The sequence below is a fragment of the Lepisosteus oculatus genome, chromosome 4 (genome assembly GCF_040954835.1).
Source record: "Lepisosteus oculatus isolate fLepOcu1 chromosome 4, fLepOcu1.hap2, whole genome shotgun sequence".
Lineage (NCBI taxonomy): Eukaryota > Metazoa > Chordata > Actinopteri > Semionotiformes > Lepisosteidae > Lepisosteus > Lepisosteus oculatus.
In genome coordinates this window covers 63,609,608-63,629,419 of record NC_090699.1, presented here as the reverse complement: position 1 = coordinate 63,629,419, position 19,812 = coordinate 63,609,608, and the positions used below count along the sequence as shown (strand labels likewise).

The 19,812-nt window shown below is 37.5% G+C and overlaps 1 protein-coding gene across 16 annotated transcripts in view; it reads right to left on the bottom strand.

Moving 5' to 3' along the window:
* Positions 1–365: 365 nt before the first annotated feature.
* LOC102695139 (voltage-dependent L-type calcium channel subunit alpha-1D) overlaps positions 366–19,812 on the bottom strand; it is a 116,800-nt gene continuing 97,353 nt past the window's right edge. For 13 of the 16 annotated variants that reach the window (XM_069189492.1, XM_069189484.1, XM_069189487.1 and 10 more), the window contains 10 exons: positions 19,195–19,296; positions 15,992–16,122; positions 7,741–7,857; positions 6,415–6,785; positions 4,917–4,943; positions 4,235–4,378; positions 3,753–3,919; positions 2,676–2,797; positions 2,142–2,462; positions 366–1,966 (listed from right to left, as the gene is read on the bottom strand). In XM_069189492.1, coding sequence (XP_069045593.1) covers positions 1,676–1,966; positions 2,142–2,462; positions 2,676–2,797; positions 3,753–3,919; positions 4,235–4,378; positions 4,917–4,943; positions 6,415–6,785; positions 7,741–7,857; positions 15,992–16,122; positions 19,195–19,296 — 1,793 coding nt within the window. In that variant the 3' untranslated portion in view covers positions 366–1,675. The remainder of the gene's footprint in view (positions 1,967–2,141; positions 2,463–2,675; positions 2,798–3,752; positions 3,920–4,234; positions 4,379–4,916; positions 4,944–6,414; positions 6,786–7,740; positions 7,858–15,991; positions 16,123–19,194; positions 19,297–19,812) is intronic. The other 3 variants (XM_069189486.1, XM_069189494.1, XM_069189489.1) reach the window with 2 other exon arrangements.

Here is a 19,812-nt window from a genome sequence, read left to right as displayed (position 1 = left end):
CAACCAAATTCAGAATTTTTACTTTGTGAACTTTGAAATAAAAAGAAGTGTTCCCTTCAAGATCTTTTTTTAGAAAAAAAAGATTAAAATTAACAAAAATAAAACTCACTTTGGTTGCTATTAACAATTTATACAAAAGGTTGACTTGCAAGATGTTACACTGAATTGCATTTAAATGAGTACAGTATATACAGATAACTATAAGTGAACCTTAACTGTACATTTTAAAGATTAAATCTGTTTTTGAAAAATCAACATTTTTAAGGTATTTCAATCAAACATTTCAAACCCTATAAACTGTGTTACACTTCAATCAAGCAGCATTATTAATGCACGAAGCATTTTAAGAGTTAAACCAACCAAGATATGCAAAAAGAGCATATACTTTATTTTCAATAAACCTGTACTGTGAATACAAAGTAGCCAAAGTAAAAGAGACATAACCCCATGACCACCTCTCACCCTTTGTTTGATTTTTACCAGTGAGCACTGCACACGTTTGAGGTGAGACTGCTCAAGAATATTATTTTAGCATTTTAATGAAGCAACTGTGCTTCTACCAGACAACACTGTGGCTTCTGCATACCTTGTGCAAATTTCAATATTCACATTGACTTCAAACTTATTCGTAAAACTTCTGTTTTTGCAAATAAGTTAAGAGGATACATCTGATCAAAAAAGGCAAATATACTATATATATTTATATATTACTCTATGTTCCTAATAAAATAACATCAATCTATTTTATAAGAACAAGAATTAGGAACCATATTGCTGCTTTGTTTGTCAAATACGGTACATAATTACAAAATATAGAACATCTCTTTACAAAGTATTTTTTATATTACAATTCATGTACAGTATTATCTACTATGAAATATTAAAGAACCTATTCTAAGATTCAAAGTTAACCTGGCTGCAGTGCATTGTCTTGAATGCCTTAACTGTCTTCAGTGTATGTTGCCTTATAGTGACAGCCATGTAAAACAGACTATCTCTAGTTTGATAATACAATAAGTAAAAGTGATATTTATGTGTCAACTGGTGCTATTTAGAGGTGGAAAACTAATGCCAGTGCTTCGAAAGAAGAAACTGAGAACTAGATTCAAGATTGAGTTAAAATTCACCTTACACTCCTCCGGAGGATATGTTTGTTTTGCAGTGGAAACTTATTTGCTTGATATGCTGATGCAGTATAAAGTAACTGAGGTAATGACACTATCTGGTATCTGATTGTCATCACCGGTTATACCCTATCCTGCTGGGAGTGCACGTACTTTAACTGTTACCAATGCAATTGCATTGCTCCAGTAGGAAAGCTGTTCCCTAGGTTGTTGTGCCCAGGCTTGACTTAAAGGGTATGGACAAGGTTGCATTGATCCTTAGGGAGGAAACAGGTCCCTGCTTGGCAAAACAGAGTTTGCTTCTCGGTGCAGGTCTTAGCCTTTTGGTGTTTTTTTTACGATGTCTGTTCTTCCCACTCTCAGGCTGACCACCTGTGTGCAAAGCTCTCTCTGGCTTCAAACAGCTGTCACATTCCCTGCTCTCAGACCTGTCACTGCCCGTTGATCCAGCTAGTGCCTTAAATATTCCGTTTCACGAAAAAAGGCACTTCTTTTGTTAACAACCCAATAAATGCATTTTTGTTGCCGTTGCTGTTTTCTTTTAGCCAATGCTATAAAGTCGTAATGCATATCATTTCATCTGCTAAATCCTCCTCGTATTTCCCAGAGTCTGGTTCTTCGTCACTGTAGCCAGTGGCAAAGTCTTGGAGCTCGTAATCTCTTCTGCTTAAAATGGGGAACATCTCTCCATTGGCTCCATTCACACTGCCATTGAGAAGATTGCTAGCAGCGCTTTCCATTTCGTCTATAGTCATGTCACAAGCGTCTGCAATCTCGTGCTTTGTTGCAGATACAAACTTTGGGTCTTTCGCATACCTTCCCAGTCCTTCCGATATTAATACCTGAAAGAGGGAGTCGTGGTTTACTCTCAAGCTCTTTTTTTCCACAATTAATAATGCATAATGTTTCCATCAGTTCCGCAATATTTAAACAAGGCGGACAGATTTACATTTCAGTTGTTTTATTATATGAATCGTTTGGAATTTTCCATTCAAAAGTTGGCGTTATTTCACTTACCGCCTCAACCAAGCTGGTCGCACTCCCTCTCTTTTCATGATACTTGTGTCGGAACTCAGCAGGGACTTTTAAGTTTGCTGGTGTGTACATCCTGTGTGAGTAATCGGGGTCGTCGGTGTACCAGGAGCTCCTGTGCACTGATGAATGACTGCTGCTGATATTGTCTCTAGCATTGGGCCTGTCCACACGGATCAGGGGCGTGTAATAGGGGGAGCGGTCCTTGCTGGTGGGCGTGGCGGGGGGCGTGGCCCAGGAGCGCGTGGAACGTGTTGGCGAGAGCCTCTGAGCCCTGTTGGAGTCCAGACCTGCCACAGCCATCACCTATGTACCAGTGAAGATATAACACAAAGCACAGCATCACCAAACACGATGCTTCAAAGGCATTTTGAGACCCGTACAGTGACCCCTATTCCAAAACTTTGTAATGCACTATATTAAGAATGCACCACCTCTCTTTCATTTTGCTTTAAGCCAGCTCTGATGAAGAGCCACAGGAGAACAGGTTTGCCTTCTAACACACAGAAACATCTCTACCTGGTGTTGCATCAGATGGAGTGGGAGTGCTGTGCGCTGGTGGAACGCAGGGGACAGTGGGATATCATCCTGACTGCTTTGTCTTCGCAGACACTCAAAATTGAATGAAGGTCTTCGATTCGCTGATTGTTTAAAAAAAGAAAACGAAGATGGTTTTTTTGCTATGTTTTCATTCCGGTTAGACAATCCTTAGCTCTTAAATGTCTCTAGCATGTATACGTCGTAAACACTGTACTCAGTCTCAACACATTATCAGTACACACAACTTATTGATTGCCACCTTTGTTTGTCATGTAGATAACTATATATATTGTATGGAAACTCTTGGCTTTGCACTTTCAGACAAACCTACATTTTCACATTTGTAATGAGCCTGTGAGAGACTACAGTATCTATATTGCAGCAAGTCAGAGTAAGATTTGAAAGGAAACAACGGCACAATAAAAACTTTTACTTGAAAACCCATCCAAACCCATCCAAAAATCTCTAAGGAGTTTTCGGGATGTTGGAAAACCCTACTGTTCACTGAAAAAACAGAGTGCCTCAGACACACAAATATCTTTTTATGCTAAAATCTTCATGAAAGGAAAACTCTTGCGTTCCTGAATACCTTAAACTGTAATTCAGATATTATAACAAAAATATAACAATAATGAAAAAGCAGCTTCATTACAATGCATTATATATTCATCCTGGAAGAGAAACTTTGTTCTGGAGAGAGGCAATCCTTACAGTTTTACAGATAATCTAAAACCTCTGTTATGGTTAAAAAACGAAAACAAAAAACTTGTTAGAGCTCAGTAACAGAAAGTCTTACGAAATGAAGATCACAAGAATCTAAGAATCAGATTTGTGCACAGTTATATATGAATATGAAAGAACAGGAAGAACACCACTCTGCACAGAAGGAGATGACGAGGTCTAGAACAATCTACGCTGACCATGCTGTTGAAACAAATACCCCAGCCTCTTTCAAGAAAACATGGAATGATAAATTATCATCCTTTTCACTTCTAATTTCCATCAGTTCACACAGCAGGCCCGTTGCTGGCACTGAAACCTGAAATCTCCACTCACCTTGGGGTGTAGGAGGAAGCAGACGCCTCTTTGGAGACCTACGAGACTCATGATAGATTGGTTGTTCATCATCGTCATAGTAACCATAGGGGTGATGGTAGCCTTTAGGTGTTTCATAGTCAAGGTCACTGGTATAATATCTATCATAATATTCATTGTAAGACTTCCTGGATGGAATGAAGATGCAGAGAGGATAATTTTTTTAAACACTGTATGTTTACAAATGTTTAGCTTTACATTTTGTAGTTCTGTAAAACACACATATATATATACAAATTATCTACAGTCTACAAAGAGGTACACCTCTGCAGGTAAGTCTAAAATCCCCCAAAATAAGGGATACGCTCAAATGCATAATTAAGACAAACACCCTTTACATACACTTGCTAGTAGGTACAAATCCAAGCCAAAAGTTCTGGTGAGAAAGAAACTCATTGTGCCCTGTGGTTATAACAATTGGGGATGGGCACCCATTGCATTACCTGTCTCCAGAAAGCATGCTGTCATCTTCATAAAATTCCTCTCCGCTGTAGTACTCCCCGGAGTAACGATCCTCCTCATAGTAATCGCTCCCTGAGGGATCTTCTCTCCGGATTGTAGGGAAAGGCCCCTCTCCAGAGTCTGATCTGCATGTACAAGGTGTCAGGTGAAATCTGCACTTATGCTTGGGTAAAAGGGCTACGACACCTGTCAATAGGCAGGCAAAATCAAGCCTCTTACTGTTAGCTGACTCAGGCAGATCTAAATAACTGTAATATGCTTAATATTAAAAGGTAAAGAACAAATCATTAGTCTGACTGTCCTCTGCAACTCTTCTGGGTAACAGGAGTTCATGATCTTTTTTTAGTACAGTAACTGTAAGCACTAATTTATTAAAGAAATAAAACATGCATTCAAGAAGTCCATCTGAATGGAGAGTAGGGTCTATACACTTTACAAAGCTTAGGACACTGGTTAGGGATACAATCCTTTCATGTCAATTCTTCAAAAGAATGTCATAGGAATAAGAACAATATAAAGAAACATTAGTTTGACCAGAAAAAGGAACACGTAGGATTTGCCTATCTACCTACCAGGGAGGATGCAATGAAGAAGTCCCAACCACTAGCTATTCCACTAAATTAAAAAAATCTATGGATACAGTATGTTCTACAGCGGACATACCTAATATAGGTTTCATAGTAGCGGGTCCTATCCCAGAAGGCAAAGAAATGGTTGAGAGAAAGTATTTTGGTTAGGTAATCAAGGAAGGAAGATGAAAAAAAGGTACAATGCAACATATATATTATACAGTATATGAAAAATATACAGTATTCTTATATATGCTTTTTCATTTGGAAAGGGTTACATGCATGTATGTTAGAGCAAGATGCCTGGACAGCAGTCATAGAGTGAAGTGGATTATACCTTAATCATGCAAGGCAGGACTGAGAGACATTTCTTTAATGTGGCCACAGAAACCATTTAAAATATAGCTGATCAATGCATGTCTCACTTAGGTAAAAGCCGGGTTAAATACTGTGAGAAGATGATTAACATTTTCATTAAAAATTAAATACAAGAAAGAATTGATGTTAACCATGTATTTGCTAATCGGTTAGCTCATGACTGAGCATTATGAAGTATTACAATAATACAAGGAAATATGTTGTAGCTGCCTCATTATAAAACAAGCAGGGGGTAATACTTCAGCACTTTCATTGGAAGAAAAGGCTATGAAGTCTACAGTATGTACTCAACTCTAAATAACCTTCACAGGAAATTAAAAATTCTTCTGGATTTACACTCAAGGCAGAGTGGTGGCTCTGTGGCTCAGGATCTGTGCCTGTGGCTGGAAGGTTGCTGGTTCGTTTTCCACAACCAGCAGAGGAATCTTACTAAGTTTGGCCCATAGGCAAGGCCCTTAACCCCAACTGCTCCAGGGGTGCCGTATAAATGGCTGACCCTGGGCTCTGACCCCAAGCTTCTCTCCCTGTCTGTGTGTCTCATGGAGAGCATACAGGGGTATGCGAAAAGACAAATTCCTAATACAGGAAATTGTATATGACCAATGAAGTGATCTTATCTTATCTAAAAGAACAATTATTTCCTCTATCAGTGCCAGGAAAGAAATTCCCTTCATGTATGGAGGCTTGTTATAATAGTCAAATTGGTAATGAAAAGATGAGTGAACAACCATGACCAAAAAAACACCCTTCTTTAAAAACCCGTCAATCAATGGAGCCCTTTCTGTTCCTTCTGTAACAACGTTAAAACAATCAAGCACTATAAACCACAGCCTTACATTTTATACGAGTATGTGGTACTTCTTGATTGTGGTCTGGATTCCATGGGCACAAAATTGACAGAACACTGCAGGGATAGGGTAGGGCAGAGACCGGTGGAGAAAACAGTCCCCACCTTCAAGTGCAGCCAGGAAAAGACATGATCAGGATGGAAAAGCATGTCTCTGAGGATGGGTGTGTGTAACAGTACCCCAGTCATCTAAATGCATCCAGCATTTGTGAGCAGGGATTAACAACAGCAGGCAATATCTAATTGAGGTGTGCAGTGGGGGAAAATGCTATGTCTTTTTAAGTGGGGTTTCCTAGTGTTTTCTTGCAATTCTTAAAGCAACATAACGAGCAGACAGATTTCCATTAAACTTTTTCCCATTTCTTACCTTTTGACGCTTGGTTTCCTGTGCTTCTCATACACATCTGCCTTGAAGTAAGAAGCATGGGCAGGGTATCCATTAGCAGAGGCATGATCGTAGTACCGGTGCCCAGAGTGCTTTCCATTAGGCATGGTGGACACATTGGCATTGTTGAGATTGGCATTGGTGGACTTTGGTGACTTCGAGAACGAGTTGTGGTTGCGATGGTTGTGGGGCAGGGAGTTTCCAGTTCTGCTATATTTGCTGTGGTCTGCTGGTGGGCGGTTTGCAGGGGTCTGGATCTGCAGGGGGCGCTGTGTGGCGTTAGTCTGCTGAACCGAGCTTCTACTTTCACCGTTGACGTGATTCACATGATTGCCAAAGAGGCCACCGTTCCTCTGCAAACAAATGTGCAAGTGAATATGCTGACAAATACAAACTCCTATGTCCTAGTGCGCACATTTATACAGGTTCTGTTTGTCCCACAAATGAGTGACAAAAAGATTTTTTTTAATCAAGTTTTTTTTTCCTGTTGTTCAATTTGTCACCACTAAATCAGCGATCAGTTTTTACAAAATGCCTTCTCCCACTATTAAAATTTAAATATATTTCCAACATATCTGATTAGATGTTTATTAATGCAATGATTTACTGATATATATGTAGAATGTATCTGACTTTTTGAACGCTGAAAATTTTCATTAAGTGAATGTGAAATTCTGGTGTTCATGAAGAATCGGTTGCTGAGCCCTGCAAGCCAAACTGAGAGACGTAACGTGATGTTACAATTTTGCAGCCATGTCCCTGAGTGACCCACCTCATCAAATGTCTTACTCAAACTTTCATGTACAGACGCAAACAGTGCAAATAAAATGAAACTAGAAGGGACACAATGTCCCAGAGATCACCAGAGAGAACTCCACTGTCCTATCTTTCCAATTCAGCCTAAATGCTGAGATATAACAAATATATTGATTTGTAAGTTGAATACATTAAATTATCTTTGGAAAAGAAAATATGCTGTAAATATTGTCCATGGTCCAATGTACTGTATAGTATGATTTTAAAATGAGACATGCAATAAGGTCAAATGAAATGATGAATTATGCACACATGCTTGATCAAATTGAACTGCAACTTAAGCACTTGGTATTAGTGGATATGATTAAAACTATAATGGTACAGGCAATGAAACTTAATTCCAATGCAGTCTGTAATTGCTCTGGAGCAAAGCCAGCCAGTTCAATTAAAAAAAAAAAAGAGTTGTATGTATAACTGGGGTTCTTCATATTTCCAGTTTTGCTCTCACCATTGCTTTTTTGCTGCATGAAACTATTAAAAGTGAATGGTTACCCTATAAATATCCTCGTCCTCGTCAGGATTAACTTCTACAACCTCCTCATCTTGCAGGTCACATGATATTGCTCGGCGAATTTCGGGCCCAATATCATGTAGTGTTCGGAGTCCGGCCTGCAACGATGATAAGAAAAGTTCTTAGAATCCCAGGTGTACGGTAGTATTTCCCAGGGTACTGTAGGGACCCAGAAGCAGTGTACCAGATCGCACTGAAAAGCACGTTATATGGGAAGACTCATTACAAAAATGACAATTCTTGAATTTCAGGTTGAATCACCAGCTTCAACTGTAAATGACCTTCGGGAATAACAGCACAGCTGTCGCAAGAATTAAGATCGTTTTTTGATGGCATATACAGTCTGCAAGCATTGAAAATATTTGCTGGTCATAGGTCATGATGTGTAACAAACATTCCAAAGAATCATACAAAGGCTTTCTGAGCAGATGGCAAGAGAAATTCACAAGTCTCGACAATTGGCTGTGGTATCCAGGATGAGAACTCTGAGTCAGCCTGAGTTTTTTCATCATGATATTAAAGTTGAGAGTCCATTTTGCATGACACATCTCATGATGAGTCACTTCTTTCAGAACTGAAGGATGGGCTGCTTAGTCCTCAGTTTGGTTGTGTGTGTTTGATTCAGGGATTCAGTGATGGTGGGTAGACGGGGCACAGACTTCAACAAGACAAGGATATATAACTAACCCTGACCCACATCTGTTAAAACTAAAGCACAACATCTTCCAATATGAAATACGAGTAAATTTCTAAATGTAAGAACTTCTAATCTTAAATTTAAACTTAAATTAGGTTCCCAAGTCGTTTGAGAGCTAAAACTCCTTTTCTAGCTTAACCTGAAGTATTGCTTAAACACTATCAATATCATTCAAAGACATTATGGAACATTGCAATCATGATATTATTTCTAACAGCTGCGGATTCAACCCACTGCATCCAAGTTTCTAGTCTGCCATCCTGCTGAAATTAGGGACTTCTGAATCCAGGATATATGGGAACTAAAAAGGCTTTCTGTGTTTTCAATTAGATAAGTCTAGTCAATGACAGTGAATGTACAAAGGAATCTTCTGTGAATCAATATTCAACTGAAAAAGAAGTCCATTTAGGTCATTAAGGATCTTGTAAATGTACAAATCTCTGTCCTGTTTTTTATTTTAAAAATCTAGAAGATTTTTATTCATGCCTTTTCTATTGACACCCACTTGGTCTGACTGAGTTTTTATTGAATGAAGTGCTTTAATTCTTATTCTGAACTAACCCTGGGTGTACTTCCACTGAAACACAGATACAGTATGTATTTATTGTTATTGTTGTATTGTTGTAATTATAATTGTGTCCTGTCTTGTGAAATTTTCTTATTTATTGTTGTAGTCTTCTTATTTATTGTTATTGTCATCCTGTAAAGCGCTTTGAGAAGCCACCTTTAAAGGTGCTATATAAAATAAAGTTTATTATTATTATTATTATTATTATTATTATTATTATTATTATTATTATTATTATTATTATTACAGTATGTGGGTGGTACCCTCTATCATCAAAGATAACGGTCAGCAAAAACAATCAAGCTTTTCATGGTTGCTTCAAAGATTACAGCAAAGGCTGATACTTGAAATGCAATGTAATTTTTGCAGCTGTTATTAAGAAAAGCTGGGAGGCGTAACTGTTTTGAAATACTGTTTTGAACTTTCAAAGGAACACAATTGGGATTTGCTAAGATCTTGGCAATGCATCATAAAGATGTAAAATGTGAACGGCATGATGGGCATTGCAATCACCATGATTAAAATAAAAAATAGAAAAGTAATTTTAAGAACATATGGGCATTGCAAAAATCATGTTAAAGGACTATAAACATAAATCTGTTTATAAGTTTCAGCAAATGATGTTAGCTGAAGGATTTTTAAACATGTCAAGTCATGAATATGAGCTGAGTTCAAAATACAAGGTTATTTAATGTAAACATGTTAAACAATGCAATTGAAAAATCCCCAGTGAGGACAGATTCATATGTTCTTCAGAGAACTAAAAAAATCTGCCTGTTCTTTACAGAGTGAATTGCTTATAGCCTAACGAGGAATAACAGATTTAATTACCAGCAGTTCTTTCTAGAACTCCTGCTGGTATAATTAAGACATCACACTTCAAAGTGTAAATTATTCCTGTATTCATCCAAGTCCTAGCTGCAGATACTTTAGGTTGTCAACAACATATTTTTTGCAGTAAGATTGAGAGGGCTGTTGTTAGATCCAAATTTGATTATTCTCATGTTAAAAAACATCGACACAGGCGGACTTTGTATCTTATTCTAATAAGAACCCCAGGGTCACAAGAGGAAAGAATTTTGTATCATACATTACTGGAATGTATAAATAAAATTGCACACATTTAAAGTGCATTTACTTTATTCTGAAAGCATGTTTTTCTATGTATTGCAATCCACTGTGTGCTTTGTGAAAATGTACTGTAGTTATTAACGCAGTGGAAATGTAAATAGTTGTGTGTTTAGCACGTAAAATACGTATAAGAGAGTCACCTAAAACCTACGGTACATAGGTTGAGTAACAAAAAAGAGAGGGTCTTTCTATTTAATAATAATAGTAATAATAGAAAATCTTCTGTAAATAGAATCACAATACATGTTATCCACATAAACATTCTTACATTTTAAATAAACGATATATTGCATTGATTGGTACCACTGACGAGTATAAACATCAAGGCTTCCCCCAGGCATGAATGTATTCTGAATCAGTGTCAAGGATCCTCCCCTCAGTAAACTGGACAGTCACAATTTATACAGGTTCCTCCTGTTTTTTTTTCTCTCTACTTTTCATACCGCAAACATTACCTTGCAAAATTAAGACTTTGATAAATACAAATCATATCAAACAAAACCCTGCACTTTCAGTACATACTGTCCTTTACAAATCTATTCTTTTTGAGGCAAAAGGTCAAGAATATCATTCTTAGCATTCATATCGCTCATACCACAAAGCAAGTATATTCTTTTCATAAAGGTAAGCCTTCAAACATCTGCATTTGGATTTCACAATTTTCTGTCTATTCACTGTAGGTTTCATCCACGAGTACAGTTTCCTTTAAGAACAAACCACACAGGCCAATTACCAGCACACAAACAAGACAACACAACATGAGACCTACACTGTAGCAGTGAATATAAGAGATGTGGCACTCCAGGGGCAGTCCGATGGACCCGTTCTTCTGGGTCGACTTGTTGCTAGTCAGAGGCGGAAACATCGATCTCGAATGCAGTGTGCAGTACACATCCAAAGAGCTGCTCTTCGTCAAATTCGCATTTTGAGCTAACTGAATGCCAGTGTGTGCACTGCTCAGGCGTCTCCAGCCCAATTACAGTGTGTCGAGTGACACATTAACCCCTGAGAGCTTTTCTCAACTGCACTCAAGGAATTTGAAAAATCCCTTAAATGTAATAGCCCTATCTTTTTAAGATTTTTTTTACTAAGGGTAAGAGAAGTCCGATCTATTTTTCATCTTTAAAATACCTTTTGGCAAAGAAATAATATGGTTACTATTATGTGCTTTTTCAGTTTGAACACTTGCTTGCTGCTGAGTTGTTTCTGAATATAATTAATAATGCTTATACATCTGTCAGTTATCATTAGAGCTTTTCCAGTGAGCTGTTCATAAAATAGACAGAGGGAATGCAGCTTATCCTGCTATTTAAACAATTGCATGTAAGTTAATCAAGCTAGAATAATTAAAACTTATGCCAAACAGAATGGTATCCCGCTCTTATTCTATTAATTAAATACAAAATTTACCACATTAAATTGACTCAACATTGTCAATAATAGTTCAGGTGGGTAGCTGCATCAGCATCCATAGGCTGCAAAGGAACAAGCAATAGGTTTATTCCATGCTGAAAAGAGAAGAAAGAAAACACAGCGTTTCAGCCGTGGAGCCTTCTTCAAGTGTGAGGAACTTCACACCTGAAGAAGGCTCCACAGCCGAAATGTTGCGTTTTCTTTCTTCTCTTTTCAAAATGGAATAAACCTATTATTTTTTATAATTTATCAATAATATTTTAATGTGCAATTTTCAACTACATTCTCATCTAATCAATCCTTTGAATTTCCTCACTAAAATGTGCTTAATGTTACAGTTCTGCTCTTCCAATTGGCTAATTTTAAATCCTGTCTACTTGTATAAGGTTTTCACTGGCAATAACAATAAGACAATGAGCCTGGAAGCACGCTGCTCAAACAGTGACCTGCCTTTATCCTGTATAAGAACATAAGAATGAATGCTTAAAAACCAGCAGAGGTTATCAAGCCCATTAGCTTGTGTGGCTGATAGTAGCTATTTTATCTGGAAAAAAACTTGACATAGCTGGGCAGCTGGTGCCAGACCCACAATCCTTTGCATAAAAAAGCACCTCCTGTTCTCAGCTCTAAATGCACAATTTCTAATTTTTGCATAAGTCCTCTGGTTCGTGGTTCAATATTGGTGCTGAAGAAGTCAGACTTGGCCAATGCCCACGAGGATTGTAAATACCTGAATCACATCTCCTCATACTCTCAAGACTGAAAAGATTCCATTTAGCCTGTAACATTCCTCTAAACTTGAGGAACTCTTCATGTGTTTCTTCATAGAGATCACCCACAATATTTCTTACTCTGGAGGTGATTTTGCTCTGATTTTAAAACTGGTGAGGCCTTTGGCCCTTTGATCATTCAAAAACAATCTTGAAGATTTGTAATAATTTCATTATAAAATTCAGGAGAAAAAACAAAGTTAAGCAAGTGACTTAACATACATTTGCTTCTTAATTATACATTTGAAGTCCACAAAGGCATTGCCAGGCAACGGCCAAACAGAATTAAAACTTCTGCAAAAAGGGAGCATTTTTGGCAAAGGTTATTATTCAAATCTATTATGCAGAAGTCAACACCTGATTAGAATTTGTAAAGGGCTAATTTGTTCATTGCTTTAAAAACTACAAGCTGCATGTCCATGGTAATTAATGTATAAGGAATTAAACCCTCTATCATTTATTCAGGGGTCATGAGCTTCTTTTATTTCATTCTCAAAACTTCAAGGAGATGTAAAATGAAGAAGGTAAAAACTGGCTTTATATTCATGTCATTCCATTTGTCATTATAGACTATATTTTCTTAAGCTTCTTTGCTTTTTTTCAGATTAGCATTTGTGTGAAACCATGATATTTACTCTTCCTAATATAAAATACAAAACTCCTACATATAGTATCTCACAATCACAAGACATCCTTTAAAATTTTCCACCATTGTGGAAATTATGGACAAAGAGAGGACTATCATAAAACATGTATATGATTAAAAAGTTTAAGAATATTTCCACTGGAGTAAAAATTTGTCCAGTTTGGTAAAGAGAAAAGTGTTGAATGAATAAGGAAATCACACTGAATTTAGGACCCAGATCAGAAGGAGCACAGTAAAGGAATGACATATTCGAAGCAACTCGTATCCCCTGCAAATTGTAAGCAAATTTATTGCTTTCATTTTCTAATTTAAAATTCAAAAAGAAAAATTACTGTAGGTTGCAGGCAGAGAGGGAGAGAAAAAGAAAGGTATCAAATATATTGCATCTGCCCCCTTTGTAAAATGACATTAAGAAGCAAAGTTTATTTTAAATGCAAGTATACGGGACGTCTGTTGAAACAGGCAAACATTATAGGAGACTGCCTGGTGCTTGAAAATTGATTTATGAAAAATATACTTGAACTTCAAGCATATATTTTTAAAACATATATATATACTGTTTAAATGACAGTATATCAAGGGAAACACATGGAAGGCAGAGAAAAAAAAAACTTGAAAGTAAGCAAGGGCCATCTGGTTTTACCAAACAGTAACTTATTTTACGGTCTTCGGAGCTGAAGATGGAACAGGTTTCCAATGTGTTTCACATCCAACAGCTAAACACTTACATGGTATAAAAAGGCTAAAAGGCTGTTTTTCCTTCTAATCTATTTTTAGAACTATATAAACCGTGTAGTATGATATATGCTTGCAAGGTATATTCGTAATGCTTTGCTGAGACATTTTTTCATTCATTTGAAGAGCAGTCAGTATCTTGCAGACTTTAGACCGCTTTAAAAGGGCTGAATATTACTCTTTCATCAGAACAATGGAACAAAGACTGTCAGCACTGAATTCGAGGCATCACCTGCTCACATGTAAATGTGATAAATTATGTAGGCATGGTGGCTGGAAACAAGGATTCTAGAAGAACACTTCTGTTGAATTATAATATTAATAATAATAATTGCTTACACTTATATAGTGCTCTTCTGGACACTCCACTCAAAGCGCTTTACAGGTAATGGGGACTCCCCTCCACCACCACCAATGTGCAGCCCCACCTGGATGATGCGACAACACCCATAGTGCGCCAGAACGGTCACCACACATCAGCTCTCAGTGGGGAGGAGAGCAGAGTGATGAAGGCAGTTCATAGAGGGAGATTATTAGGAGGCCTTGACTGGTAAAGGCCAATGGAAAATTTGGCCAGGATGCCGGGGTTACACCCCTACTCTTTTCGAGAAACGCCCTGGGATTATGAATGACCACAGCGAGTTAAGGATGATGATCCTTTATCAGACAACTACTGATGGATTTTGGATAACATCTCTTAAAGTCTAGAGTATTCTTTGCAATGCCAACTTACAGTAGATGATGGTAAAAGATTATTGTCTCTTAAGCACCAGAATTCAGAAGAAAGGGATTTCTTTCAGGCAAATAAGGTTCTATGTAGAGTAACAGTGGTCACCTAAGCAGAACTTAAATTACAATAAAACCTCCAATAGATTATAGTACAAAACTCTGTTTGAAGTCTATAATGGAACATACTTTTTTTCTGCATACTGGCACTGGCCTTTCAACCTAGATGACCTCTGCTACCTTCCTGTTACTCCCATTTTCATCTCTTGTCGATAAATATTCTCCCCGGTTTTTCTTTCAAGTGAGGACCCATGGACCATGAAACTACTGAGCAGTTGCCTGTCCCTTTTGAGGCTTTCAGCTGTACTGGAGATGAGGCGAGACTGTCCATGCATTGTGAATAACAACCCAGATGGTACTGGGAAACAGGAAGGAGACTCGGAGACCGCTTCAGAGAACATGTCAGGGCTGTGAAGATGAAAGATCTCTCCAAGCCCATAGTTTCTCATTTCACCTCTGACGGCCATCATCACACTGATCTCTCTATCTCTGTTCTCAAAGGAGGGTTTCTTAACTCCATCAACAGAAAGACATCAGAAACTAAAATTATCCTGAAACGGTTCACACCTTCCGCCTTCTCTCAACGACAGACTTGTTTTCTTCTAATTCTCTCTATTCATTTGTAGGTTTCGACTTCTCCCTCTCTTCACCTCTCTCGACCTCGCACCACCTGAGTGGCCTCTCTGCCTCTCCCCTGATCCCGCCTCCTCCTCTCTCCTGGCTTCTGTTTTCCCAGGCTATATTATATTTGGTTTCTGCCAAATACCCGAAGAACACTCCTCAGCCGAAACGTTGTGTTTTCTTTCTTCTCTTTTCAGCTTGAAATAAACCTATTACTTGTTCCTTATCTGAGTGTTGTTTTCTTTGAAAGGAAACTTTCTCCTGATATACTGGACTCCAAAAAATAACTAAAGAAATGTGTTTTCATTTGTCCATTTGTAAAAATCATTTGTTATTTTTACAGTAGAGAAAGAGATCAAAGGCACCAACAGACAATTTATTGTGATTCATGTTCAAATATTTTTGGTCAGGTTGTACTTTCTAGTAAAGTGCAGGCACTGGTAAGTTTTGTTAGTGTCACACAGATGAAATTAAAATTATTCTCCAGTACTAGAACCTACAGACCAAAGATCACAGCAGTGTCAGTGTTAGCCCAGCTTGAATGAATCTTTAACACTCCCTGTCTTATAAGCTAGCCCTTTACAAAGTTTATTTTTCATAAAAGCAACAGATTGTGACATATCCTGCCTAATCTATCTGAAGTCTATCTGGCTTCTACAGTCACCTAACTTATTTTCAGGGAAAAAGGAGCAGCATCTGTTTCCACAAGTTTCTCACATCTTCTGAGAACCCATCTAGCCAAAACCACAAGAATTAAGTTAATCAAGTGAATAATTAACTTGAAAACCCTTTCGGGTCAGCTTTCAACCTTTAAAACATAGCGAAACATGCAAAAAAAAAATAAACCCAGCTGAAGCAAACTTACCTGCAAAGCGATGGTGGTGTTCTTCGAAGGATGTTTTCCCACTAGGCCTTGTTCTTTGCGTTTCTTGAATTTCCTAAAGTAGTCCTGTATCAGGAAGGTGGCATAGAACTTCCCCACGGTTACCTCATCATCTAAATGAACAGACCACACAAATCCCTCCTCTGTCAGCAAAGTGCACTCACAGGGCTAATACGCTAACTTTCTATGTTGGTACATTGGAGATGCCCGCAGTGAAGACCTTCAGTCTGCAGGTCATCGGCAAGGTAGCAACTTTATGATTTGGTGTAAGAGATACAGTGTTCCAGCCATCCTCTTCCTATGACACACTAGTGCTCGCTATGGTGTGTGACCTGGGTACTAAAAGCTCAGAAAACTGAAAAGTTTCACCGTTAAAAGAATGATGTTTCCCTTGTGTGAACTTTTGAACTCGTTTAGCAATTATCATACAAAAAGTCTAATTTCGGTACCTTAAAAGCATACAAAATTAATTATGTTCCATAGATTTATAACTCTAATTGTAACTCAATAACGGCATACTAAATAATTAAATCAGGAATACATCAAAGAACGGCAGACAGAATTTTGGAGCAAGACACAATCAAATTGGAAAAGAGGCAGGTAAATCTACATACAAGACAATGGGATTTAAAATGATAGAATGTTTTGAATAGAATATCAAAGAGGTAATACATGGTCTGGTTCACTTCCAAAGGAAAATGTGAGGTGTAACAAACTCACTCAAATTGACAGAACTATGCATTGCAAAGTGGAGTCGACTCCAGACTACTAATTATATATATTTACATATAACACACCTTTGGTACTGACATCATTTATCTCAATCTTAGAATTTCATTTATTTATACTGCTGGGCTATTTGATTATGTATCTCTATCACAAAAGGTCCACATTCACTAAAGCCCATGACTTTAACCCACAAGCAAAAAAAACCCGACATATTTGTCTACCATGTTAAAATTAAGCAACAAAGAAAATTGGAATTTCACACTGAAATGTATATATTGCACCTAATAAACCTAATAAAAGTGCAAAAAATTAAATGTGCCTTCTGTATCACTAGTCTGCTATTGGACTGCCTACTCAATCTTCTAAAAAAAACACCTTTACAGACATTTTGCCTTTGCCAATAGTTTAAGGCACTGTTTCCGCTATTAGTAAAAATATACATGTGTAAACATTTCTACAGTTAATTTCATTTGTGATTAAAGGTTTTCCATCAAATGAACTGATGGTGACAGGTTTGTCTTCAGGAATAAATCTGCTTCCACCACAAAAAAAAAGTAATATGAGTTCCCAGATTTCAATTAGTGAATCTTATGGTCAACACATGAATAGCAAGGCTAGTACTATATTTAAATATACAGTATTCATATATGCTGTGGTTTATGTGAGGTCACTATATAGACTGATGCTGAAATAAGATCTTCTGGTACTCTACCCAAGTAGATTCCTCCAAAACTTAGAGATGTCATGATATGCGTCTTAACTTTAAACTTCACAAAATAAGTTGAATGATTTGTTTTCATCCAAGAAAGAAGTTGTAAATAGTACACGTTGGCGTGTCTGAGTAGCTAGTATAACCCTATATACGATGGTTGTGCTGTGATAGCCAAGGGACACTGCTGCTAATAAAATAAATAGCAGGAAACACTACCCCACCACTGAAATGTACAGTAGATGGCAATATTAAGGAGAACACAGAAGGGAGGTGTGGGAAGAGCAGGGAACAATAATATCGAAAAAATCCCACAATATAACACACAAGCAAAAAAAGTCAACACTCAAAACAAAAACCAAGCAGCACAGTAATAAGTGTGTGGAGAATAAAAACCGCCTAAACTATTAACACCTTGGACACACTTTGAGGCCTAGTTTACTTGGAAAGACTGCATCCCCTGATTTAACCCTACAAAATTAAAATAGCATCTAAGTAGATGCCCTGTGTGCAAGTTAATAACGTTCAACAAGAACTTAACACTTAACACTTTACACTTAATATGTATTCATACCACGACATCCCTATGATACAAGAAAAAAAGAAGTATGCGACAATCATATAATAATAATAATAAGAAGAAGAATAGTAATCTATTTGCTTCTTTGTCTACGCTCTAAGTCCAGTAACTAAAGCACTATGTAAACATGTACATAAAGTATGTGCAACCTCTGCAATATGTGGTACCCTAAGGAGAAACGCCCTAGATTCTAATCAGCACATGCAAGCAAGCAGAGCTACTGTAGCTGTGTGGAATAATTCTGAAGCAGGAGTCTGTAACTTTAAAAACAACGCAGGGGACAAAGATTGGTAAGAGGCAACACTAGTTCCATGCCACCACCCTAAAACAGAATTGCTTCAGAATATTCTGAAGGACTGAGAGTGTAAAAGGAACAGAAGCTGTGGAAAAGCTCAAGCGAGAAAGACAAGATTTAGTACGAACAAAACATGCAGTGCTGGTGTTGTCTAGGCCATGCAAGCTGTCCATGAAGAAGCACACAACAGAGAGATTCTAAAACAAACCACTGTACAGAGAAAAGTCTTTAAAGCAGCAATACTTCCGTCATTTATTTTGTACTGAGAAAGTGTTAACTAAGCAGAAAGAGGGACTTATTTTGTGTCTGATGAAATGTCAGAGTCCTTTCATACATTTATGACATTTTTCTCTAAAGAGTTCCCAAATGGAAATGTTCAGGTCACCAAACAAAATACTGCTGCTTTAAATATTTTAAAAGAGGCCAAAACTCTGTAATGGGAAAATAGTTAAGAATATCAAACCTAAAGTATTATTTTACATTTATAACAGTAGATAGTCATGCTGATAGTCATTCTGTTAATTCAACAAAGGCAGTTCAGCTAATTTATGAGTTTATGAAAACCATTGCTCAAAAAATTGATATAACAGTTCACTTTGATTAACGTGTTTCTTGTCTTTCCTGCAACAGGAAATGTTAAGATACTATCAGCAAGGGAAACAGCAGAATTTCAAGATAAAAATAAAAAACCACTGTCACATAAGTCCTTTGTGCAGTTAGACAGCTATTAGACAGTTATTTCAAACAGAGCTGAGCATGGGACCAGATTCTGCTCTTTTAGGCAGATGTGTGGTATGATAAGGTATACAGGAATCATTGAGCAGGGAAGCCACTATGCTTTGGGCTGTAGTTTCAGAACAGATGTGACTAACCCCCAGCCGGAGGAACAACTTGATCCAGCAGCTTCATACTGGTTCTTTTCCAGATCTTCTTGATAACAGCTCTCAGCTCCTCATTGGCTTGCTCAAGGTTACCTAGCGAAGAAGCAGACTTTTTAGTCACGTAGATGAAACGATTGGTTGAATCAAGAGGATTGCAAAGTCGCGTGCAGCCTTGCAGACTGTCACAGGGTCGACGCACGACAAACCACAGAAAATGAGTACTGGAATTAAATAGCTGTGCACAAAGGTTGCAGTAGTGTGCATAAAAATACATGCTCACTACAGGAATGTGAATTTCCTTGTCCATCAAAAGTAAATTACAGGATATTTGTCTTTAAAAAACGGCTCTTTTCTTAAGTATATTAAGAGCTAAGCAGTTTTTGTACAGGACCTTGGTAATTTAATGTGATAAAGGAAAGTGCAACCTCAAAACCACAAGGCTGAATGTGAAGAGAAATGATTCATCAGAGACTAAGGCCAACAAATCCTCTATATTCCTAAAAAAGAACAAGGTATGCAATAATTCTTTTACCCTGTAATTACTGGACTCTCATAGGCTGTCACAGATATTAGTATTGGACAGTCTTAAAGGGGAACTGCAACGTTATT